This window comes from Malaclemys terrapin, chromosome 8 (assembly GCF_027887155.1).
Source record: "Malaclemys terrapin pileata isolate rMalTer1 chromosome 8, rMalTer1.hap1, whole genome shotgun sequence".
NCBI classification, from domain to species: Eukaryota; Metazoa; Chordata; order Testudines; family Emydidae; genus Malaclemys; species Malaclemys terrapin.
The window spans coordinates 36,982,795-37,007,761 of NC_071512.1; the positions used below are offsets into that span (position 1 = coordinate 36,982,795).

The following is a 24,967-nucleotide window of genomic DNA, read 5'->3' on the forward strand; positions in this document are numbered from 1 at the left end:
TGGATTTAATTACTTTTGCAGTTCCCACCTCTCGGTCACATAAATCCCTTGCTAGTAGTAGCAGCAGCCATGTTCTCAAATCTCAGGGCATTGCATACCTTACCTCAAGCTGTTAGCTAGGGACTGTAGCAAGGACAGTGTAATAGTGCATTGTAGCATCCTTCCTTCTCTTCAAGTATCAGAGGGGTAGCCGTGTTAGTCTGAATCTGTAAAAAGCAACAGAGGGTCCTGTGGCACCTTTGAGACTAACAGAAGTACTGGGAGCATAAGCTTTCGTGGGTCAGAACCTCACTTCTTCAGATGTAAGACTCTTGCATCTGAAGAAGTGAGGTTCTGACCCACGAAAGCTTATGCTCCCAGTACTTCTGTTAGTCTCAAAGGTGCCACAGGACCCTCGGTTGCTTCCTTCTCTTAACATTTTGAGAAAGTTGCCCTTCTTCCCATTTGGTGTGTGATGTCAGTCTCTCCTGTACAAAAAACTTCTTAAACAAAAGCTTGCTTATAATGGAAAGCCAGCCTCACCATTCCCACAGAGGGTATGTCTACACTGCAATTAGACACCTGCAAGTGGCCGGGTCTGGGCTAAGGGGCTGCAGCCCAAGCTCTGGGATCCTCCCACCTTGCAGGTTCCTGGAACCTGGGCTCCAGCCTGACCTCAAATATCTACATCACAATTAAATAGCCCGTTGGCGTGAGCCCTAGTCAGCTGGCATGGGCCTCCCACTGGTTTCTAATTGCAGTATAGACGTACCCAGAGATGCTAGTTTTTTTGCCATAACTACTGCCGGAGCAACTTCGAGGGTTGTCTTTTTATGAAACTAAAGGTTAGATAGCTCATTGTCTGGGGTAGTCCTCATAGGATAGTCATCTGCCAGAGGCTGTTGCTCTAAGGTTTTGGAGGAAAAACTAAATTTCCTAATACTTGTCCATGAAACATCTGTCAACTTGATTAATCAGGAGAATATGGCTGCCCTAATGCCCCAGAATCAAGTGATTGTCTTAAGTCCCAAGGAAGCATGCTTTCACATCACTCCTTCAGCAGGAAAGAGAAGTGTCACTTTAAGCTGCTGAAGCCTCAGTATCTTCTACTTTCAGCTTTTGAAAGTTAAGGGGCAAGATGTCTGTCAGCTTCCCCTCAGATATTTAACATTAAAGTGGTACTGTATGTGGGCCTGGAGGAAACTTGAATAATTGTTGAAATACTGTGTTGTACATACTGCAGAACTGTGTGTAAGATTTGAGGTACTGTTCATGGAGAACAGTTCTTCAAGGAATTTAGAAATGTACATAAAACTTAATTAAATCACAAATGCTATTCCTTTAGCATCTATAAATTATGACGTTTTTAATTACAGCATCATAGATGTGCCTGGCTCTTTTCAAACATAAGACAAGGCCCTTTCCCCTCAGTTTATCATTTGTTAGACAAATAACATACATGGGGATCTGGGGGAAGGAATGGGGTAGTGTATTGCAAGAGCATTTTTATATTTTGTAGATGTTTAAGGCCAGAAGGGCTAATTATGATCATCTGGTTTGACCTTATATAACACAAGCCATAGACTAATTTGTGTATTTAGCTCACTGAGTTGATTATGTGAATTTTTTAAATTATATAATTAAAATAATATACATAATCATTTAGTCTTGAGAATAGCATAGGGAGTGGGCAATACTTGAGCAGATAACAAACAGGAAGAAGAGTTTGGAGAAGATCTATTCTTTGTGTCAACTAGAAGCAAGTTTAATGTCCATAATCATTCATATTGCTTTGTAACTTCTGTTTTTCATAGTCGTTGCTATGAGCAGATTCAGCTTCAGTTTGATTCCTTAATAGGTTGGCTTGAATACACAGCCATGTACACAATATATACAGCCAATTCTTTGTATAAAATATTTACTTTGATTAGGATAATAAAATGATTGGATCTATACAGTGTTGTATTTTAGAGTATTTCTCTAAATGAAAAAAAAAATCAAATGGTATGACCTCCGTCTGCAGTAATACACCCTATCTCAAAAAGGGTATTGCAGAGTTCTAGCGGGTTCAGAAAAGGATGATGAGTGATTAAGGGCATGGAAAAACGCTTGTAGGAAGAGATTTGGTTTTTGGGGGGAGGGAGATTTTCTCCTTAGAAGGGAGATGAAGATGTGTAAAAAGATTAAACTAATGAATGGTCTAGAAAAGATAGATGGGAAACTTCTACTCTCCTTGTCTCATAACACAAGAGCAAGGGGAGTATTCAGTGAAATTGAGAGGCAGGTGATAAATTCAAAATTGAGAAAAGGAAATACTTTTTCACTCATCATAGACTCATAGGACTAGAAGTGACCTTGAGAGGTCTAGTTCAGTCTTCTGCACTTAAAAATCTCCAATGATGGATATTCCACAACCTGCCTAGGTAATTTATTCCAGTTGGGAAGCTTTTTTCTAATGTCCAGCCTAAACCTCCCTTGCTGCAATTTAAGCCCATTGCTGCTTTTCCTACCCTCAGAGGTTAAGAACAATTCTTCTCCCTACTCCTTGTAACAACCTTTTATGTACTTGAAAACTGTTATGTCCCCTCTGAATCTTCTCTTTTCCAGACTAAACAAACACAGTTTTTTCAATTTTCCCTCATAGGTCATGTTTTCTAAACCTTTAATAATTTTTGTTGCTCTTCTCTGGACTTCCTCCAATTTGTCCCCATATTTCCTGAAATGTGGCGCCCAGAACTGGACACACTACTCCCTAGCTGAGGCCTAATCAGTATAGAGTAGAACAGAAGAATTACTTCTCATGTCTTGCTTACAACACTCCTGCTTATACATCACAGAATGATGTTCGCTTTTTTTGCAACAGTGTTAGACATGTAACTAGATTGTGGAACTCACTGCCACAGGAAGTCAGAGACAAAACTTCACAGAATTTTGAGAGGGATTGGATATTTATTTGGATAACAAGAACATCCAGAGTTGTTTGAATTAATGCAAAAAATATTTTGGAAAGGATATAAAACTTCAGGCTTAAGGCTGAAGCCACTCTAAATATTAAGGATTGGGATAAAACCTTTCGGATGGATAGATTATGCCAAATCTGCCTACTCTGAGATTTCTTGCACCACCTTCTGCAGTATCTGATGCCGGTTTTTGTTGGAGACAGGATACCGACTAGGTGGACCAAGAGTCTGATCCATTATGTCAATTACTGTCCCATTACATTGTTAATCCTATATTTAAATGTCTGCTGTAGTCACTGAAGGGAATCACAAAAAGCTCAGTCTGGCAAATGATTTCCACCTCCTTATCAGCCCGGCTCCAAGGGTCCTTATCTGGCAACTACTAACATTTTCATTGTCTGAGAAGTGTGTGTATCTCAAGTGAGAATTATTTATAGGGATTCAAAGAATAGTTTAATAATTGGAATTCTTTGGTACTTTGTTGGAAATTGAAACTCATATATATTCCTGAATTAACAAGTTAACTTTTTCTTCCTATCCAAGTCTGTACACTGAGGGCGATAGAGGAGAGGCTCTTGAGTCAGCTTGTGTACGTGTCAGAGAAAATAAATGGGCCCAATTTCTCTTTTGACTGTGCCAACCAGTCCTCGCTTTGAAGGCAAATTTCCATGTCTTATAAGATGCACTGTCAGGAACACATCACTCTGATTGTTCTGCTGGAGTTGATCCTACAGTTATATGTTGGTAATCATGACTAAGGCTACGTTTTAGGCATGGGTATTTTTAGTAAAAGTCATGGACAGGTCATGGGTAGTAAACAAAAAATCACAGTCCATGACCTCTCCATGACTTGTACTGTATCCTGACTAAATTCTGGGTGCTTGGGGGCAGCCTGGGGGGTGCTCTGGGGTGTGGGGCGGTTTGGTGGGGCTGGCAGGCTGCCTATCAGGCTCACCGGAAGCGGCGCGGCCAAGGGGGCACCATGCGCTGCCCCAGCCCCGAGCACTGCCTCTGAAGCTCCCATTGGTCCTTAAAACTGTTGCTTAAGGTAATGGCTAAGTATTTCCTGAGCCTTGAGGTCTTTTATGGTGACAAGAGCTGGGGGCATTGGTCATGACGGCTTGATAGTTAGAGAATAGCAATACTGCGTAAGGACCTTTGCCCTTTTTATCCTTCTTGAATTGGCACGTCAGTCAGTTTCCAATATATTTTATGCTGCTACACTGGTGCGTTTTCACTTTGGAATGTAAGAGGTACATTGACTTCTCTAGACTTCCTTCTTTTTTGTCGGATTTGGGGTTCTTGAATGAGAAGGAGCTACAGAATATCCACCCACCTCCCTTCCTTACAGTGTTAGGGCTAGTCTACACTGTCAATGCTAAAGCCCTGCCGTGGCAGCGCTTTAACGTGCCTTGTGTGGTCCCGGCGCTCTAAAAAAACACCTCCATGAGGGGCATTGCTCCCAGCCCTGGAGTACTGTCTACACTGGCACTTCACAGTGCTGCAACTTGCTGCGCTCAGGGGTGTTTTTTCACACCCCTGAGCAAGAAAGTTGTAGCGCTGTTAATTGCCAGTGTAGCCAAGCCCTTAGTTGAGGTATTCCAGTATGATGGAATGTTAAAACTAAATAAAATAATGAATCCATCCAATAGGCATATTTTAATAATTTACTATTCTAGATAGGCTGCAAACTTCAGTGGCTTGAGTTTCTTTGGTATTTTTTAAAGGTATAGTTAAAATTTTGGCAGTCCAAAAAAATCAAATAACTAAGGATAATTTGTCATATGAATGTTTTTTGTCTGAACATTATTTACTTTATTTCCTTCCAATAAAATAGTTCAGGCAGTAGGAATAGAAAAAAGTCTTATGGATAAAGCAGAGGACTGGCAGTTGGGAGATCTAGTTTATTCCTAGTTCTGCAACAGTATTCAATGTGACCTTAGGCAGGTCACGTAAGCATTGTCTATACTGGGAATTTGCCCCATTCTTGCAATCAATGGCTAGCTGCTGTCAAAACTGCCCCAGTACAAACCTCAAGTGTACACAGGAAAGCTGCAACTTGCACTAGTGGAGATTCTCTGCTTGAAACTGGGATGAGCTACATTGGTGCATATTATAGCTTCCCTTGTCTGGACCTGGGATTTGCACCAATGCAGCTGTCAGTGGCTAGCCACTTATTTCAAAATCGAAGCAAATTCCTATTAGTCCATCTGTGAAAGGGAATAATAGCTCCTACACAGAGGTGTTGAGCTGTTGTTTGTTTTGAAAAGCACTTTGCCTTTCTATATCACTTTCTGGAAGACACTTTCAAAGTGCTAAACAGCAAACTAGCATGTCAATTAAGCAAGTCTTTTGCTATATACCTTGACTTTACGGTTGTTTATCAGAAAGCTCACTACCTGTCTGCTGTAGAATTATTCCTGTGTGTTCATTGTATGATAAATAATTTTCCAGTCGCAGTTTGGCAGAAGCATGCTCCGATGGGGATGTGAATGCTGTCCGGAAGCTGCTGGATGAAGGAAGGAGTGTAAATGAACATACAGAAGAAGGGGAGAGTCTTCTTTGCTTGGCCTGTTCAGCTGGGTATTATGAATTAGCACAAGTAAGTAGAAAATATGCAGTCACTTATGACTGAGACTTTAAATAAAGAGTGCTATATGCCTGAAACTCTTCGAAAGCCAAACATTTTATTTCTTTTGATTAGAATGGATTTTGTACTCTAAAAGGAATGTGAAGTAAAATATAGTGCAGTTCACTTTATTGCATGCTCAACAGCCTTTCAGACAGTTTTCCACTAAATATGCTTTTTACAAGACCTCAGTCTAAAGAGGAGGTGGTAACAAATAAGACATGCTACAACATAAATGATCTTGTTTGAAAATTACATCTTGTATGTATTCAAATGATCGGCCTCTAACTTCCAGGCACATCACTCCAGACAATATTAAGCTGTGCTGCCAAATAGTCATTCTAAGGCCTGGTCTACATGGGGGGAGGGATCGATCTAAGTTATGCAACTTCAGCTACGTGAATAGTGTAGCTGAAGTCAACGTACTTAGATCTACTTACCGCGGTGTCTTCTGTGGTAAGTCAACGGCTGACGCTCTCCCGTCGACTCCGCCTGCGCCTCTCACCCTGGTGGAGTACCAGAGTCGACAGGAGTGCCCTACTACACTGACATAATAACTCCACCTCCACGAGAGGCGTAAGGCTTATGTCAGTGTAGTTAGGGCTATGCAGTGTCTATCTGCTCTCTTGTCAATTTCATGCCAGGAGCCATAACATTGACAAGAATGTCCCTGCTCCCCTGGAGAAGCTGGGGGGGCTTCGGACCATGATCCCAGCTGGGAGCTAGGGTGAGAAGCCTGGAGTGACTTTGGATCTCAGTCTCAGCTGAGAGCCACCTGCCAGGAGCCAGGCAGTCTTTTGTGTATTTCAGGGCGCAGTGGGCTGTGAAATTGACAAGGGTATCTGTCTCCCTTTTGGGAGTGGAGGCTGAGAGAGCCCACTGGGCACCCAGAAGCCTGCAGGGTAGCCAGCCAGACTTCTGGCAGGGAGCTGCCAGACCAGGCTGTCAGATCCCCACACTGCCCCTCTTAGGTCAATGGAAACATTCTTGCTGAGGACGTGCACCACCAACCCAAGGAGGGTAGTGTAGGCATGTACTAGCGCAGTAATTACTGCAGTGGCTGTAGGTCGACTTAGGTTTGTAGTGTAGACATACCCTGAGTCCCCTCATAATTAAAGGAGCAAAACATAATTGTTAAAACTCATCTAAGTGAACTTCTGTTTGTTTGTTCAGGTGCTACTAGCGATGCATGCAAATGTTGAAGATCGAGGGAATAAAGGAGACATAACTCCACTAATGGCAGCTGCCAGTGGAGGCTATGTAGACATTGTAAAACTGCTACTTGTTCATTGTGCCGATGTCAATGCCCAGTCTTCAACAGGTAAGTATGGAACAGCAACTGGATGAATTAACAAGATTAGCACGTACCGATCAGTCCCAGCCTCTTACTTGCATGTTTTGAACTATTTGATTTTTTTTAAGTATGTGGTGCTTTCGTTTAATAGAAAATACAGTACAAATTACTTCAATTCAAAGGGTAAAACAATCAGAACTGTTATAGGGCACCAAACAGGAGCCATAATTGTTCAGCTGAAACTGAACACCTGAGTGAAACCAGATGGCTCTTCCTTAGTCCTTGATGTTAATTCTAATGCAAAAGCATTTTATCCACTGAAGACCCCTATGAAATAGGGTCACCAGTGAAACAAATTGGAACAAATTAAGCCTAAGATATTTTAATATAATAATTCAGTAACTATTACTTACCAGAACTGCAGTTTCCTTAAGATTTATGTTAAGGGGAAACCCTTGCAAAAATACAGCCAACCATTTCCTCCATATATCAAGAAAGAAATTCTTCTTCGAGTGATTGTTCATGTCCATTACACATTAGGTGTACGCGCGCCGCGTGCACGGACGTTGGAAACTTTTTCCCTTAGCGGCTCCCGGCGGGGCCCCCTCCTTCCCGCCAGAGCGGCGCCCCGCTCCAGGGTATATATATCCCTGCCGACCCGACCCCTCCAGTTCCTTCTTACCGTCCGTGGCGGCGTTGGAACAACTCTGTCTCTTGTCTGAGAGTGTCCCTTAGCAATAGTCATTAGTGTTATCTAGTAGGGTACTTAAAGTTCCTGCCGGGGTTGTTTGTTCAGCCCCGGCACCGGCCCTGGGCGGCGGGGTATGCCACACGCCCAAGGCTTCAAGGCTTGTGCCACGTGCCGCAATGGAGACGGCGTTACAGCCCTCCACTTCGACGGCACCGTCTGCCTCCGTGCGGAGCGCCCCGGCATCGGTGCGGGAACCGGCGCCGGCGGGTCACCCGAAGCCCGCGGCACCGACCCAGCGGGGAAATACACGACGCCGATCGTCTTCGCCAGCGAAAGCGAAGGGCCAACCTAAGGCCCGAGGACGCTCCCGCACAAGAAGGCGGCACCGGTAAAGACCTCGAGTGCCCCTAAGGCCGATACGGCCCCAACACGGACCCCAGTAGTGGCTCCGGCGCCGAAAGGCCCGTCGAGCCCCGGGATGGGCACGTCGAGCGAGAATGAAGGGCTGGAGAAGCCCGTGGAACAGCCCTCCACTCCGGACACGTTTGAGGCAGCTAAGGACCTCATTGCTTTGTCCATTGAGGCCCTGGCACGCGCTGAGGGCGCCCCGCCGATGCTGCCGCGCAGAGGCAAGCCGGCGATGGTGCACCCATCACAGTCGCCGTCTCGGCACCGCTCCAGGAACCGGTCCCGGTCGAGCTCCGCCTCGGTGGACTCCCGGTTGCCCTCGGCGCAGGAAGCACCGCAGCAGTCGGGCTTCAGCAAGCGGTCGGCACAGACTCAGCAACCGAGCACGAGTCGGCACCGCGAAGCGTCGGCAGTTCGTTACCCAAGGCTGACCAGCTGTAGCCGTTCCCGGTCCCGCGATCACCGGTACCGTTCCAGGTCGGCGAGGCGCTATTCCAGGTCCTGGTCGCGGAGGCGCTACTCCCCAAAACCGGACCGGCACCATCCTACGGCTCCACCGTGGCCTTCCAGGTCACCGTCTGTGGTCTCGGGGACTGACTCGGACCGGTACGGCGGGTATGCCCATAGGTCACAGGCCAGCAGGGACTACGGTCAGTCCCAATGGGGCCAACCGAGCCAATGGCCATTCTGGACACCCTGGGCCTACCACCAGCAAGGGCCCCCATCGAGGGCCTCGAGATCCGGGCCATCCGGGTACCGATCCCGCTCCCCGCGGCACCATCCGCCATCGTATAGGGAGGCAACGGTCTCTAGACCACCGGAGCGGGAAGGAGTGGACTCGGCACAGAGTACGGTGCCGTCCCAATCCCACGCTGCGGGTCAGGCCGCAGAGGAACAATTGGCTGATGCTGGATTGCAGGACAATGAGGATGGGCAGAAGGCCCCGACCTCTTCCTCCTCGCCGGACGAGGCGGTAGCGGGCACACTGGTGTCCGGCCCTCCCCCGATTGACCATCGGGCACACCAAGACCTGCTTCGCCGGGTAGCCCTCAATCTGGGATTGCAAGCGGAGGAGACTGTAGAGCAGGACGACCCCATGGTCGATATCCTGAGCCCAGAGGGCCCCTCCAGAGTCGCTCTCCCGATTATACGGACAGTACAGTCCAACTATAAGACGGTGTGGCAAACACCGGCCTCCAGTACGCCAACTGCAAAAGGCGTGGAGAGGAAATACTTCGCCACATCTAGAGGGTTTGACTTCCTCTTTCTACATCCGTCCCCCTGTTCGCTGGTGGTCTCAGTGGTCAACGAAAAGGAGCAGCATGGCCAGCAAGCTCCTGCCCCCAAGGGCAAGGAAGCTAAGAGATTGGACTTATTCGGGAGGAAAGTCTATTAATCTGGGGGCCTTCAACTGACGATCGCCAATCAGCAGGCGATTCTAAACAGACACAATTTTAACTCTTGGGCATCAGTTGCCAAGTTTAAGGACTCCCTCCCACCTGATGTGCATCAGGAGTTCACGGCCCTGGTGGATGAGGGAATGGCAGTGGCCAAGACCTCATTACAGGCCGCACTAGACTCAGCCGACGCTGCGGCTAGAACAATTGCGTCGGGAGTCGTGATGAGGCGTTCGGCGTGGTTGCAGGCTTCAGGTCTCCCGCCAGAGGTGCAGACCACGCTGCAGGACCTCCCGTTTGAAGGTTCGGGCTTGTTTTCCGACCAGACGGACACCAGGCTACATAGCCTTAAGGACTCACGAGCGACCCTTAAGTCGTTGGGTATGCACACTCCGGTAACGCAGCGTAAGCCCTTTAAACCCCAGCCGCCGCGAAGGCAATACCACCCTCGCCCCCGACACAAGCCGTACCGCCGTTGAGGCAGGGATAACAGGCGGAGACGTAACAATACGCCTAACCAGGGCCAGAGTCACGGCCAGGGCAAGCCACAGCCAGGGAATAAACCAGGCTTTTGAAGCTACGCCCGAGGACAGCGTACCATACTCCATACCGGATCCTCCTCTGTTTTTCAAAGACCGCCTGTCCCATTTCTACCGGGCATGGTCGCGCATAACATCGGACCAATGGGTCCTGTGCACAGTGAAGGCGGGCTATACCCTCCAGTTTTCCTCGCCCCCTCCCTGCCATCCCCCTTCCCCGTCCCTCTTCAGGGACCCTTCTCAAGAGCAACTTCTCACGCAGGAGGTTCAGACCCTTCTCGCTGCTGGAGCAGTAGAAGAGGTCCCAACAGACCTGAGGGGAAAAGGATTCTACTCCAGATACTTCCTGATCCCCAAGGCAAAAGGAGGCCTCCGTCCTATTTTGGACCTGCGCGATCTAAACAAGTTTCTGATCAAAGCTCGCTTCCGTATGGTCTCCCTGGGAACTATTATCCCATCCCTGGATCCGGGGGATTGGTATGCTGCCCTCGATATGAAAGATGCCTATTTTCACATCACAATCAATCCGGCTCACAGGCGATTCCTGCGCTTCTTTGTCGACCAGCGCCATTTCCAATTTACGGTCCTGCCCTTCGGCCTGGCGTCAGCACCACGAGTGTTCACGAAATGCATGTGTGTGGTAGCAGCCTTCCTTCGAAAGAGAAGGATGCGTGTGTTTCCGTACCTGGACGATTGGCTACTCGCGGGCAGGTCGGAGGCCGAGGTCCGATCTCACGTGACGCTGGCCTTGCAGACGTTCGACAAGCTCGGCCTCCGGGTCAATGTGCCCAAGTCCACGTTAGTCCCCACACAGAGGCTGGACTTCATAGGTGCAACCCTGGACTCGGTAACCGCACAAGCGAGCCTACCAGAGGCACGGTTCATGTCAATTCACAGAGCCGTAAGCTCGGTCCAAAAGTTCCCCACGACAACGGCAAGGTGTTGCATGCAGCTTATGGGGCATATGGCAGCTTGCACACACGTGGTCAGACATGCCTGCCTGAGGCTCCGGCCTTTACAGTTGTGGTTCGCCCACACGCATCGCCCCAACAGAGACCCATTGGATCAAGTAGTCACGATCCCAAACCAGGTGCTCGGCTCGCTACGCTGGTGGCTCGATTGCCAACAGGTATGTGAAGGGATCCCCTTCGCTGCCCCACAGCCCACTCTGACGTTGGTAACAGATGCATCGGACCTGGGTTGGGGGGCGCACCTGGGGGAACTGCGGACCCAAGGGCTGTGGTCCAGAGAAGACAAGCTGCTTCACATCAATCTGAAGGAGCTAAGAGCGGTTCGCCTCGCCTGTCAGACCTTCCGCGCCACCTTAAAAGGTCACAGCGTGGCAGTCCTGACGGACAACACTACCGCCATGTTCTATATAAACAAGCAGGGCGGGTCACGGTCTTCTCCCCTCTGTCACGAGGCACTCCAATTATGGAACTTCTGTATAGCCCATGCGATACACCTCATCGCGACGTATCTTCCGGGGATTCAAAACGGCTTAGCAGACCGCCTCAGCCGATCCTTCCGAATGCACGAATGGACGTTGAGGCGAGACGTCCTGCATTCGATCTTCCGGAGGTGGGGCTTTCCCCGGGTGGATCTATTCACCACCAGGGACAACAGCCAATGCCCTCAGTTCTGCTCGTTCCAGAACCTCAACCGGGGATCATTAGCAGATGCTTTCATGATCCCATGGGGAGGGAGCCTGAGATATGCCTTCCCTCCGTTCCCACTCATACACAAGGTTCTCCTCAAGACCCGCAGGGACAGGGCGACGATCATACTTATCGCCCCGGCCTGGCCACGCCAGCATTGGTTCACGTCCCTGCTGGAACTGTCCATAGCCGATCCAATCACCCTCCCCCTCCATCGCGACCTAGTCACGCAAGACAAAGGTCGCCTACTCCACCCGAACCTGTCTTCGCTACATCTCACGGCATGGTATCTCTCTGGCTGAATGATGCAGAACACAGGTGCTCTCACCAAGTTCAGCAAATCCTCCTTAATAGTAGGAAGCCCTCTACAAGAGCGACCTACCTGGCAAAATGGAGAAGGTTCTCCCACTGGTGTGAGCCTCAACGCATACAGTCTTTACAAGCCTCAGTTCCGTCGATCCTGGACTACCTACTGCACCTCAAGAATCAAGGGCTTGCGCCCGCCTCAATTAGAGTTCACTTAGCCGCTATCTCGGCCTTCCATCCGGGAGAGTTGGGAGTGTCAGTGTTCTCCAACCCCACAGTGGCCCGATTCCTCAAGGGGCTGGAAAGGGTGTTTCCCTACTCGCGCCCGCCTGTCCCGGCGTGGAGTCTGAACCTAGTCCTAACAAGACTCATGAGTCCCCCCTTTGAGCCCCTAGCCACTTGCTCCCTCACGCACCTCTCGTGGAAGGTGGCGTTTCTCGTGGCCATCACATCGGCCAGAAGGGTATCGGAATTGAGAGCCCTCTCTTCGGAACCACCCTATACAGTGTTCCATAAGGATAAGGTGCAACTGAGGCCGCACCCCAAATTCCTCCCAAAGGTGGTATCACAGTTTCACATGGGGCAGGACATTTGCCTACCGGTGTTTTTTCCTAAACCCCATACGGACCCTCACCACCGCAGCCTACATACCCTGGATGTCCGAAGGGCGTTGGCATTTTACCTGGAACGGACCAGGCCGTTCCGCAGAACACCCCAGCTGTTCATTGCTATTGCGGAACGTATGAAAGGCTTGCCTATCTCGACACAGCGCTTGTCGGCATGGATTGTGCATTGTATACGCACTTGTTATGAGCTCGCCAATGTTCCGGCCCCGGAGATCCGGGCCCACTCGACTAGAGCCCAAGCGTCCTCAACGGCCTTCTTGGCGCAGGTCCCTCTCCAGGAGATCTGTAAGGCAGCCACCTGGTCGTCCGTACATACGTTCACAGCCCACTACGCGATCCATCATCAGACCAGAGAGGACGCGATGGTCGGTCGGGCTGTGCTACAGTCAGTTGTACCTTGACTCCTACCCACCTCCAATGGTAAGCTTGGGAATCACCTAATGTGTAATGGACGTGAACAATCACTCGAAGAACAACAGTTACAGAAGGTAAGTAACCGTTCTTTTTAATTGAACTGTTTAGTTCTTATGTGATATTTTTTAACCCAAATTTCAGTTTAACCCTTTGTTCAAACTTGGTGTAGTTCAAACACTTTCCCTTTTTAAATGTAGTTTTATTTAGATCCCTGTTAGCAAGCTTAAAGTGAAATAGGGTTTCATAAGATGACTTTGAGATATAGACTCAGATTTTTATTTTTACCTTTAGATACTTACGGCTCTTTAATTTGGCTGGGTGAAAAAATGATCAATTTTGAAAACTGATCAAATACTGTTTCTGGAAACTAAAAGTTTGTGTAGTGTAGTGCATTGTTCATTTCTTGTCCATAGCAAAAAACCTGTGTAGTGATCCCAAATACTTTTTTCTGGAAGAAGTTCTTGCTTTTTGTGTCAGTTTAGGGTAGTTTGGGAAGCTTTATAATGTTTCTTGTTTTTTGTTAATATGATAGGAAACCATTAAACTACTTTTGAAATGCAAAACACACTATTTTTCATGATAGAGAATTAACCGACTTAATTTGCTACAACACCATTCACTTAACATGTAATTCATTTGATGGAAGACTGACAAGGGTGGTAAACATTGTATTACAGGATAAATAGAATAAAGCCAATTTCAAATAAGCTTCAGGCATATAGTTATTGCAGATCTGGAGTGTAAAGCCTGCAGAACTGAAGGAAGGAGTTGCTGCTGTCTAGAACAGTGATACTCAGACTGAAGCTTTGAGTCGCAAGTGGCTCTTTGAAGCACATGATATTAAAACATTCTGATTTAATTATTAACCAATCAGGATGCTTTTACTATGTTGTTAACCAATTGTAGCAGATAAAATAATAATACTTCATCGGTCATTGTAGCAAATGAAACAATGAATTCACGCTACTATGACTCTTTTGGGTAATGTTGATAGCTAATTTGGCTCCTGAACTACTGAGGTCTGAGTATCACTGGTCTAGAGCAGTGGCTCTCAACCTTTCCAGACTACTGTACCACTTTCAGGAGTCTGATTTGTCCTGTGTACCCCAAGTTTCACTTCATTTAAAAGGTGCTTGCTTGCAAAATCAGACATAAAAATACAAAAGTGTCACAGCACACTTTCTTACTAAAAAATTGCTTACTTTCTCATTTTTACCATATAATTATATTCCAATTGATTTATTTTATAAATATTGTACTTCCATTTCATTGTATAGTATACAGAGTAGTATAAACAAGTCATTGTATGAAATTTTAGTTAGTATTGACTTCACTAGTGTTTTTTCTGTAGCCTGTTGTAAAACTAGGCAAATGTCTAGATGAGATGATGTGCCCCCCCTGTAAGACCTCTGTATATCCCCAGCCATATTGTGTACCACTGGTTGAGAACTAGTGGTCTAGAGGAAGGAAGTAGTAGTAGGTGATTCGGTGGCCCCTTGTGTAATTTATGCCATAATTAGAGAGAGGCATTTATATCTGTGATTTGCTTGTCTGGTGCAAGAGTTCTGAAGAGGGAAAATGAGCTGTTTTTGAAGATCAGAAGTTGAATCTGTAGTCTGCTGAAATGGACTCCAGGTGCTTGAGATGCTTTCCTGAAAATGAAACCCAGAAATTTTCAAGGATACTATAAGTCACTGGTAGAAATAATGAGTTTGAGCAAGTAAACTAGGGCTTAACCCATACCTCTGTTGAAGGTATTTCAGAAACGTTGAATTTGGGGAGGTTAGGGAAGGTGAAAGAGTAGTATTAAAAATAAGCTAAACTTCATCTAGGCAGTAACTGAGAGATACTGCTAATAGACAAAATGTGGCCAGTTTTTGAAACCAAGTGATGCAGGAATACCAAGGGCATCCAGAAATATAGGAAGCTTTCTTATTAACACATTCTATACAGGAAGAATATGATGGGTTAGGGGCAAAGACAGAAAAAAATAATGAACGGTTAGATCATTTACATAAATACTAGGCATGTGGTGAAAAATGCTGAGGGAAGTGTGAGCCAGTTGTCAGAACTTGACTGTATTGGCTGAGAGAGATTACCAGCATATAGTTTACTGAAGGCAGAGGCCAAACAAAGCAGGAATGATAGTATTTGAATGAGATGAAAGATAAAAGGGTGTTGAGTGTCTCTAGGTCTTCTAGAGACAATAACATAGGCCAGTAAAAGGTTTAGGCTGATAAAAGGAGTCTTAGAACTAGGGCAATGTTTCAGTAAAATAGTTATGTCTTATTGTTAATCTGTTTCTGAATCTTCTACCTCACCTGAAATCATAAGTGAGAGAAATGCAAAAGTCTGCTAGGTTGATTTATGGTATAAATACTTAGGTAGATTAAAATTCTATATGTTTAAAATAGGTTTTGGTTTCATTTATTTACAGTTGGGATTAGGGGAAAGAGGAAGAGGTTACTTACTGTATGTTCTTTTTATCTTCTCCTAGGGAACACAGCACTCACTTATGCCTGCGCTGGGGGATTTGTTGACATAGTGAAAGTGCTATTGAAAGCAGGTGCTAATATAGAAGATCATAATGAAAATGGACATACCCCCTTAATGGAAGCAGCCAGTGCAGGTCATGTTGAAGTTGCAAGAGTACTTCTGGAATATGGTGCAGGAATCAACACTCATTCCAATGAGTTCAAAGAAAGTGCACTTACATTAGCATGCTATAAAGGTATGGTATTTAAATCTTCATTTGTGAAGAAACTTTAGGTGACTTTCACCTTTTCTATTTTTTTAAGGTTCCTTGTATTACACACATGACATTGTTAGATTTTGTGCTTGGAATCTAACTAAAATTCCCAGACAATTTTTGTCAAGGTTCAAAAAATACCATCAGGAGCCTAATTAGAATTCTGGAGTTTAAAGTAAGCTTAAATGTGAAAGTCAGGAAATCTGGAGATAGAATCCTAGAATATCAGGGTTGGAAGGAACCTCAGGAGGTCATCTAGTAGTAGGACCAATCCCCAGACAGATTTTTGCCCCAGATCCCTAAATGGCCCCCTCAAGGATTGAACTCTCAACCCTGGGTTTAGCAGGCCAATGTTCAAACCACTGAGCAGTCCCTCCCCCTTTTGCAACTTTCTCGTATTCAACATACCCCACCTACCCTCCATCCAATGACATTGATACAGCATAAGAACAACTGTATGTTTTGTTGTGGCCATCTCTATTGCAACAAAAACTGCATCTTTCTAAATTCTGAATCTTGTTGCAAATGATGGTGTTCTATACACACGCTGTCTGTCTCTCCTTTATAGAGAATGTACTAGCACCCCAGTTGTGAATGTGATACTTAGGCATCTGGAGCCAATATGTGGTAAAATATGTAATAATGCTTATCTGTAATGGTGGAGTCTTAATGAGGTTGGTATAGTGGGTGGATGTCTTCGATTTGGATTATATGGCAAATCATGGAAGGGTGTTGCTTATTTGATACTATGTTAAGCGTGGAAGTAAGATATCTCTGGAGCATAGCAGGAATATGGATTTGGAGGTGATTAGGTTCTCCTACTAACACGTGTTGGTTTGCAGGTCAGTAGATGGAGTGTCCTGGCTCACGTTGAAAATCTAAGTATAGGGGGAAATAATTGGGATTAAGGAGACTTGTGGCTTTACTGATAGACAGTGGATGAGGTTACATGTTCAAAAGTAAGGCTGGTTGTAGAACTTAAACTCAATTTCCTGACTTGCAGACATTTAGCTTTCTTAAAATGCTTTGTTTTAAAGTTTCCAACCAGAATTCTACGAAGTTTGGTTTTAGGAATGATTTAGTCTGTTTTTAAACTCTAACTTCTCAAGTATTTTTCTGTTTTAACACTGTTTTTCTTTTATAAGTATTTTCCTAAACTTTCCAAAAAGTCAAGTAAAATCTTTCTTTTTTGTACATGTATATGTATTTAAAAAACAAAATGGGTGCAGCTGAGCTATTAATTCAAACTCTAGGAGATTCAGGAAACATTTGCTGTTAAGTTCCTTTTTACTTGCTGGGAGATGTGGCAGATGAAGACTGAATTTAATAATTTTATTACTCTCCTATAGAGTATGTAAGTTTCTTGAATGAAAAGGAACTCCATGGTTCACAGAACCTAAATTCTACCAAATGTCAGTACACATTTAAATTCTTGGATTGTAATAATTAGTGAGAGACCACTTGCATTCAGAGTCCATTATGAAGTCAGATACAGCCAAATAAGGATTGTGTGGATTCTCTGGTGATGGTCATGGAGCTTGAAGACCTTGTAAACATTTCCATTTCTGTATCTGGATTTGTGATTTAAGGAGTTTATAAAATGTACAGATTCATGGTATTCCCAATAAATATACATCCCACCCTCTGACACAGAGATTCAATTTAGGGCCCACCATGAGATTTTCTCCCTGCAGAATATCCAGACATACCTCTCTGAAGTATCCAGTATTACTCTGGCAGACATCACCTTAAGACTCAAAACCTGTCCCTTTGGTCCACCACCTTGGGCCTCCTGGGCTCCATGGTCTTCTCCAACGAGACATCTACGGACTTATTCTCCTCATGTCTCTTTTGAGCACACCAGATTTTATTTCCTGGTCAGAATACCTACTAGCCCAGTTAGGGAAGCAGACCCTCAGAGATCAAGAAAAACAGGAAGGAAGAGAGTACATTGAGGAAATGGAAGAAGGTGACTTGCCACAATATCCACTGGAAACCTCCTACCCTATACCACTTATTGAAGACTACAAGTCCTTTAGGAGTTGCTAGGGACAACAGAAAATACTCTGTATATTGTAGTGCAAGAGAAGGTACATCATTTTCATTCATTCATTCATATATATATATATATATATATATATTAATCGTTTTAGTTAGTTAATAACATTGCTAGTGAAGACATGCCCTTAGTCTCAATTCACCCACCAGACAGCCCCCTCCTCTTCTGCTACCTACCCACCCACCCTGCATCATCATCCAATCAACAAGTCTGACTTTCAAGTCAAGAGTCATGTACCAGTTCCACCACAGCTTCCTTTTTCTCATCTCCATTTTTGGTTGCCACTTTTCCCATTTTTCTCAGGCATAGACTGGGATTACTTCAGACCAATGGGTGTTTGAGATTACAATTTCAGTCCTTGACCCCAGCTGATCTGTCTTCTATGTCCCTGTTTGGGGGACCCATCTCATGAGAAACAACTGAAGGAAGAAGCCATTAGAAGTAGTAACCCAGGAATTCAAAGTTTCTATTCTTGCTATTTTCTTATTTCCGGAAGAGGGGGACGCAACCTAGGTGATTCAAGAAATTCATACACTTGAATTTTAGTCATTTAAATTCAGAATGGTGAGGGAAGCTTCCATCATTCTGTCTGTAGAAGCTCAGGATTGGCTTGTGGCTCTTGGCCTTCAGGATGCTTACTGTCACATAGCTATTCACCTGGTCCTCAGAAAATATCTTCGGATCACAGTAGGATATGACCTCTGTTAGTACAAGGCCTGTCTAGCCCTAAAAGTATTCATAAAATGTCTGGCAGTGGTGACAGCACATCTAACATAAGGAATGCATGTTTACCTCTACTTGGGTAACTGGCTTCTGAGAGGGAAATCCTCCAGGAATTATCCAATGGCCTGTCCAGAGACCTCAACCTGTTGCACTCTCCAGGACTTGAGGTGAAATAAAAGTAGTCATCTGTCACGTCTACTCAGTCCATAGAATTTATAAGGAACTTTTATATTCCAAGCTGATGAAATCGTAACTCTCTCTGAACAGGTTTCAGCCCATAGCATCCCTGATCTGTAATAACCGCGAGAAACGTAGGCCACATGATGTTGTCCACTTAAGTGTGACACCTCTTGCCAGACTTCACTTGTGCCCTCTCCAAGGATGCCTCAGATTGGTTTACGAGCTTACCTAACACTATATGGATACTTATCTCAAGATCCCAAATCCCGTTTTATCTTCCCTGGACTAGTGGCAAATCCAGAGATTGTGTGCAAAGTGGTATCATTCTGAACCCCTCCTCCCACAGCAACACACTACATAAGCCTCTGTGGCTAGTGGAGAGGAATCTAAACAAGCTACAGACTCATTTCTGATCTAGTTAAGAGTCCTCACTGCATATTAAAGTGCTGAAACTCAAGGCAATTTGTCTAATCTGCAGCGAATTTGTACCACTTCTGAAAGGAATCACAGTACCGATCCTGACAGACACCACCTCCTCAACAGACAAGATGATGTGCTCTGATTTTCCATCAACAAAAATTACAATTGCCCTCTCTTCTGGCCCGGAGCAAGTACCAGGCCAGTGTCCCTCCATGATGCTTTCCTCATTCTTTGGTTTCAATGTCTTTATGCATTGTCTTCTGTTCCCCTGATGCCAAGAGTCATAAGGAACATCAGGCAGGATGTGGCCATAGTGATGGATACAGTCCCTTATTAGGCAAGACAGTATTGACTCAAATTTCTGCTGCATCTGTCCGCAACAGCCATTGTAGGGGACTAATTTTCCACCCGGTACCCATATCTCTATATCGGACTGCTTGGAAGTTGGCTAGTTGAATGCATCAGACAAGGATTGTTCCACAGAAATCCTAATACAGAACAGGAAACCCTCTACAAAATCAGTCCACACATCAAAGTGGAAGAGATGTCCATCTGTGATTTCTAATAAGGTCTCAATCCATTGAAATTTTCTATCCCCAACATTGGGTTGTCCTCCAGCTCAAGCTATCAGGTCTCACGATCAGCACTATCGAGGTTCATGTAGCTGCTGTTTCAGAATGTCACTCTCCCATTCAAACATATAACAGTTCTCTCATTCCACTGTTTCAAAATTTCTAAAAGGACTGGTTCGGCCTATTCCCTGCATTCGGGAGCCTACCCCACCATGGGACCTTAATGTAGTTCTGATGGGTCTTGAAGCCCCTTTTGCATGCTTATCTAAGTGCTCCCTCCACCATCTCGCCCTTAAAACAGCCTTTCTGGTAGCTATCATCTCAGCCAGGTGGGCTTGTGAGGTCCATGGCATATACTCCTCGTATGGTATTCCACAGGGATAAAATTTATTCGAAAAATGTGAGGTGTCTGACTTTCACTTAAACCGAACCATCTGTTTCCTAGCTTTCTTCCTCAAACCTCACTCAAACTCGGGGAAGCCAAACTGCACACCTTAGATGTTTCCCAAGCCCTTCTTGATTACCTAGATAGAACAAAGCTATTTAGAAAATCACCTGTTTGTTCATGGCACTTGGAAAAACAGTTTAGGGCTGTTACGCTTCCCAGGGTTTTGAGGCATCTTGCTACCACTTCCCCTTTGTGTGAGGAAGCCATGCCTGTGCTACTAATTGTCAGCTACTAATTGTCAGCTAGTAGCACAGGCAACATAAGCACTCCCCTCTTAATCCACGCAGGCTCCACTTTTCCTCTGCAGGTTAGTGATAGCCATGCTCCAAGCCCCCTGAGTATCTCTGAAGTATCCATCAACCTCATTGACCGGACACTCTCAGAATTTCAGATTCACTGCTCCCAAAGGAACAGTCACAACAACTTACCAGTTAGACCTTGGATGACCGCACCATTTAAGACCTAGCACTTAGATATGTTTATAGTGAAAACAAGTAAAAGCTTATTTAACAAAGTATAGAGAATTGAGAAGCAGCAAGTGGCAGTTTTAGAAACAAATGATTACATGTAAAATAGAACACACATTCTAGAACAGTGGTTCTCAAACTTTTGTAGTGGTGACCCCTTTCACATAGCAAGCCTCTGTGTGCGATCCCCCCCTTTATAAATTAAAAACAATTTTAACATATTTAACACCATTATGAATGCTGGAGGCAAAGTGGGGTTTGGGGTGGAGGCTGACAGCTCGCAACCCCCCATGTAATAACCTTGTGACCCCCCCTGAGGGGTCCCAACCCCCAGTTTGAGAACCCCTGTTCTGGAACCTAGACATGATTAACAAGATAGTTTTCTGTCTAATGAAGTTTAGCTCACTCAAGTCTTTGCAGCATTTTCCAGCCAGGTTGGCTTAGACCCTCCTTTCATAAGACAGGCTCTTTGCTTGTAAACAAGATACCCCTGGCACTTTTTGTTTTCCTGCAGTTTTGCTCTCATGTGATTTCTCAGTCTCCATTAGCTTCAGTAATGCAAATAGGCTTCCGCTGGGAAGTGGACAGTATACGTATGACTAGCCAGAGAGAGAGATACACATCTCTTCCCTCTGACCTGACAGGAGCAGGTTTATCACCTTTAGGTGACCTGCCTTAACTCTCATACGTTAAGAACTTAATTTTCAGAAGAAATATTTAAGTCGTTAAACGTTACCTATACATGGATTTCAAAATGATAATGCTGACTAGTGGGCTACTGGCATGTGAGATCTCTACCAAGAGCCATGTTTTGGTAAATTTAATATGCATATGCTTGACCCAGGGGATCCCTGTAAAACTCTATGCCCTCTGCCAGTTGGCACGAAGAGGTTCTTGGGTCACAAGGGCCAACCCATCTCTTCTCAGATATGCAGGTTGGTTACCTCGTGCATTAAAGTATCCTACCAGTTATCAAGTCTACCCCTCCTTTCAGGAATCAGGGCACACTCAGCTGGAGCTCAAGCAGTCCTTTCAGGTTGCTTAATGATATTCCTTACTGAAATCTGCAGAGCAGCTACATGGAGTTTAGTTTATACTTTTACAATATGTTATACCCTGGATTTGGCCTCTAGATCAGATGCCAAATTTGAGAGAGCTATTCTTCAATCCTAATTTAGATAAACATAGATAGGACTTCATGGACCCTATTATAGTGCTCATGGAGTTGCTAGTGAATCATCACAAGTGAGATCTACATGGACAAAGACTCAAAGAGCATGATTACTTATGTTGTTGTAACTGTGGATCTTCTAAATGTTTTGTGCATGTGGATCTCATGACCTACCCTCTATCCCAGCCCCATTTGGAGTCCAACTTAGCTGGGATTCTGAATTATCAAAGGAACTGAGAGTTGATCGGGACCATTCTTCCCAATGTGCCCTCGGATGCAGGAAGGTGCACAAGCACAGGCACAGCCTGAATGGATGTTGCTGGTCAAAAGATATGGGTCTCGTGCACATGAGGCACATGCATGCCATAAGTGGGATCCAATAGTTTTTACTTTTTCTGAAGTCCAAGTCTACTTAACTTTTTTAATACATTGGGTGATATAAAAATTCTGTCAAGGGAAAAGTAAAATTAGAGACTTTATTAAAAGTTGAAAGCTTTTTGGGAGAAATGGCTATGTGAGCTAACAGTGATATTACGGGGGTAACTCTCAGGCCAGGTCTTTCAGAAACAGTGTATAAATTGAGATTGTCCATATTTAAGCTCCTAAATAAGCAGCCTGATTTTCATACTGCCCAATATCCAGCAACTCCCGTTGGCTTAAGTGGGATGAGTACAGCACTTCGGAAGTTCAGGCACCTAAATAAGTTGTACTGACTTTTTTAAAATGTTGGACTTAATTTTCCATTCCAACAATTTCTTTTATTCAGTTTGCAAGTTTCACAGACACTTAATAAAAATTAAACTTAAGGTCTCAGTCATTATCTTAGCAGAGACCTTCATGCAACTCCTGAAAGTTGAAATGTTTGTATTAAACTCCAAAATTTCCCCCCCAAACTGAATTTTAAGAGTTTTTATGTGCACCATTGAGGATTTAATTAAACTAAAAATTTTAACCATCTATATTTGAGAATCTTTTATGAAATTAGATTTATCAAAGGTAAATCTGCCAGTTTTCAAAGTTACGAGTTCCATAACTCTGTATTAGGATGATAGGACATACTTTCCAAAACATTTTCCTCTCACCTAAGAAAAATCATAATACACTTCAGGCAAAAATTTCAGCTGCTTTTCCTCTTACAGTTGGGAGGAGTGGGTGCTGGTATCTCTTAGAAACTCTTTTTCTTAACTGTGGAGGTGCTGTTGTGGTGTCTTAAGTATATCCCCCTACATTTTTGTGTCTGGGGTAACGAACAATATTGATGGTAGTTGGACAGATTGAATAAGAACTTAAATTCAGATACCAGGGTTTTTTAAATGGTAGATTGCAACAGTATGAAATGCTGCATGATAAAGAACTTTTAGCCCTGGAATAGACTTTTGATACCTAAAAAGGATAATATCCTTAGCACTTCTTGTAATTAAGTAAAACTCGTGTAGGAAAGAATGATATAATAGGACTCTGGGCTGGGTGTTCATTCCCAGGTCAACCACAGACTTCCTGTATGATCTTCTTGGGAAATCACTTAACCTACCCTATGTCTTCTACTCCCCTTCTGTAACATAGGGAAAACATTCCTTGCCTGCATGCTGAGAGGATAAAATCCATCAGCAAATTACCTAAATAAACTTGTTTTTGCATTGAAGAAAAATGTTAAAGCTCCATAGATGAAAGTGAAATAAAACTAATTTGAGTAAGGTTGAACAAAGCTTTTAAGAACGGTTGTGGCAACTCTGTTTTTTAGATTGAAGCTTTTACAATACAGCATCTGATCTTTTTAGACAGTACATAAAAATATTCCTGTGAAAGTTATTGTAGTAAAAACTTCAAGCTAAGTTTATAACTTCATACTGTTCTTCTCTGGAAGGTTTCTTACCTTCTAGATTGGCCAAAAAAAAAAAAAAAAAAATGCTGAAAGGAGAAAAATCAATCTATCAACTTTGCATAGCCAGAAGATAAAATCTTCCAGGTAAGACCACTGTTATAAGTTGAATGTCCATCTTGTGTTTTGCCACAATAGCAGTGTACTTAGAAATTATAATTGGATAGGCTTGTAAAGGCAAACTACAAAAACCTAAATTATGATATTTTGACTAAACCCTTTCTTAATGTTTGTAACATTGTTTTGTTTTGTGTTTGAAGGCCATTTAGATATGGTTCGTTTTCTGCTTGAAGCTGGAGCTGATCAAGAACATAAAACAGATGAGATGCACACAGCCCTAATGGAGGCCTGCATGGTAAATAGCATTTAGTGAATCAATTTTGTTTGGGGATGAGAAAGGAGTAAAGGGGGTTGGTAGAACAAAGCAAGCCTTTTTTGGTTAATAAGATTTTTTTTTTAATCCACGGAGTGATCAAGGGTGGGGGGTGGGGAGTGCAGTCCAGCCCCACAACAGCCAGCTTCTCTACCCACTTTCCTTTTCTGACCATTTCCATGAGGAGCCCTGGTTCACTCCAAGCTGCCATGGGCTCCTTCAGTGATAGAGCTGCCCCATATGTGAGCCACCCACCACCCTTGATAAGTCACTTTCTGCTTTGGATAGGGGCTGTTGTGACTCCTGCGGAGAAAGGAGGGTACAGCGCGCCCTCCTACCCCCAAACACAAACACGCACGCACAAAATCGGGACCTCTTTAGAGAGAATCACTGCAGGTTGGTTTTCAGGATGCAGTGTTCTCATTAAGGGTACGTTTTAGTCACAGGTATTTTTAGTAAAAGTCATGGACAGGTCACAGGCAGTAAACAAAAATTCACGGCCCGTGACCTGTCCACGACTTGTGCTATGCCCCTGATTAAATCTTGGGAGTGCTGCGGGTGCTCGGGGATCGGGGGGCTGCCTGGGACCCCCGCTGGCGCTGGTGGGGGGATTAGCGGGGCTGGCAGGCTCCCTACCTGACTTCTCAGAAGCGGCGATATGTCCCATCCTCAGCTCCTAGCTTTGTGCGCTGCCAGCTCTGCAGCTCCCATTTGCCGGGAACTGCGGCCAATGGGAGCTGCGGGCGGAGGCAGCATGTGGAGCTAGGAGTTTAGGGAGGGACATGTTGCTGCTTCCAGGGATGCCCCCCTCTCCCCCCAGGTAAGCGCCGCCCAGCCCTGAGCCACCTCCCACACCCAAACTTCTCCTGCTGGGTGCGGTGGCCCGAGACTGCTCCAGCAGCAGCCAGTGCAACTGGCCCAGGGACTTCCTGAGCTGCTTGCCAACTGCACCGGCCACTGCAGAAGTCACGGAATCCATGACAGAATCTCAGCCTTAGTCATCATCTGGTAAGATAGGGTGCCAG

The 24,967-nt window shown here is 44.9% G+C and overlaps 1 protein-coding gene across 14 annotated transcripts in view; it reads left to right on the plus strand.

Moving 5' to 3' along the window:
- Nucleotides 1-24,967, plus strand: part of ANKHD1 (ankyrin repeat and KH domain containing 1) — a 199,674-nt gene that overhangs the window by 79,894 nt on the left and 94,813 nt on the right. For all 14 annotated transcript variants that reach the window (XM_054038722.1, XM_054038708.1, XM_054038713.1 and 11 more), the window contains exons 4-7: nt 5,394-5,541; nt 6,742-6,889; nt 15,399-15,632; nt 23,830-23,924. In XM_054038722.1, coding sequence (XP_053894697.1) covers nt 5,394-5,541; nt 6,742-6,889; nt 15,399-15,632; nt 23,830-23,924 — 625 coding nt within the window. The remainder of the gene's footprint in view (nt 1-5,393; nt 5,542-6,741; nt 6,890-15,398; nt 15,633-23,829; nt 23,925-24,967) is intronic.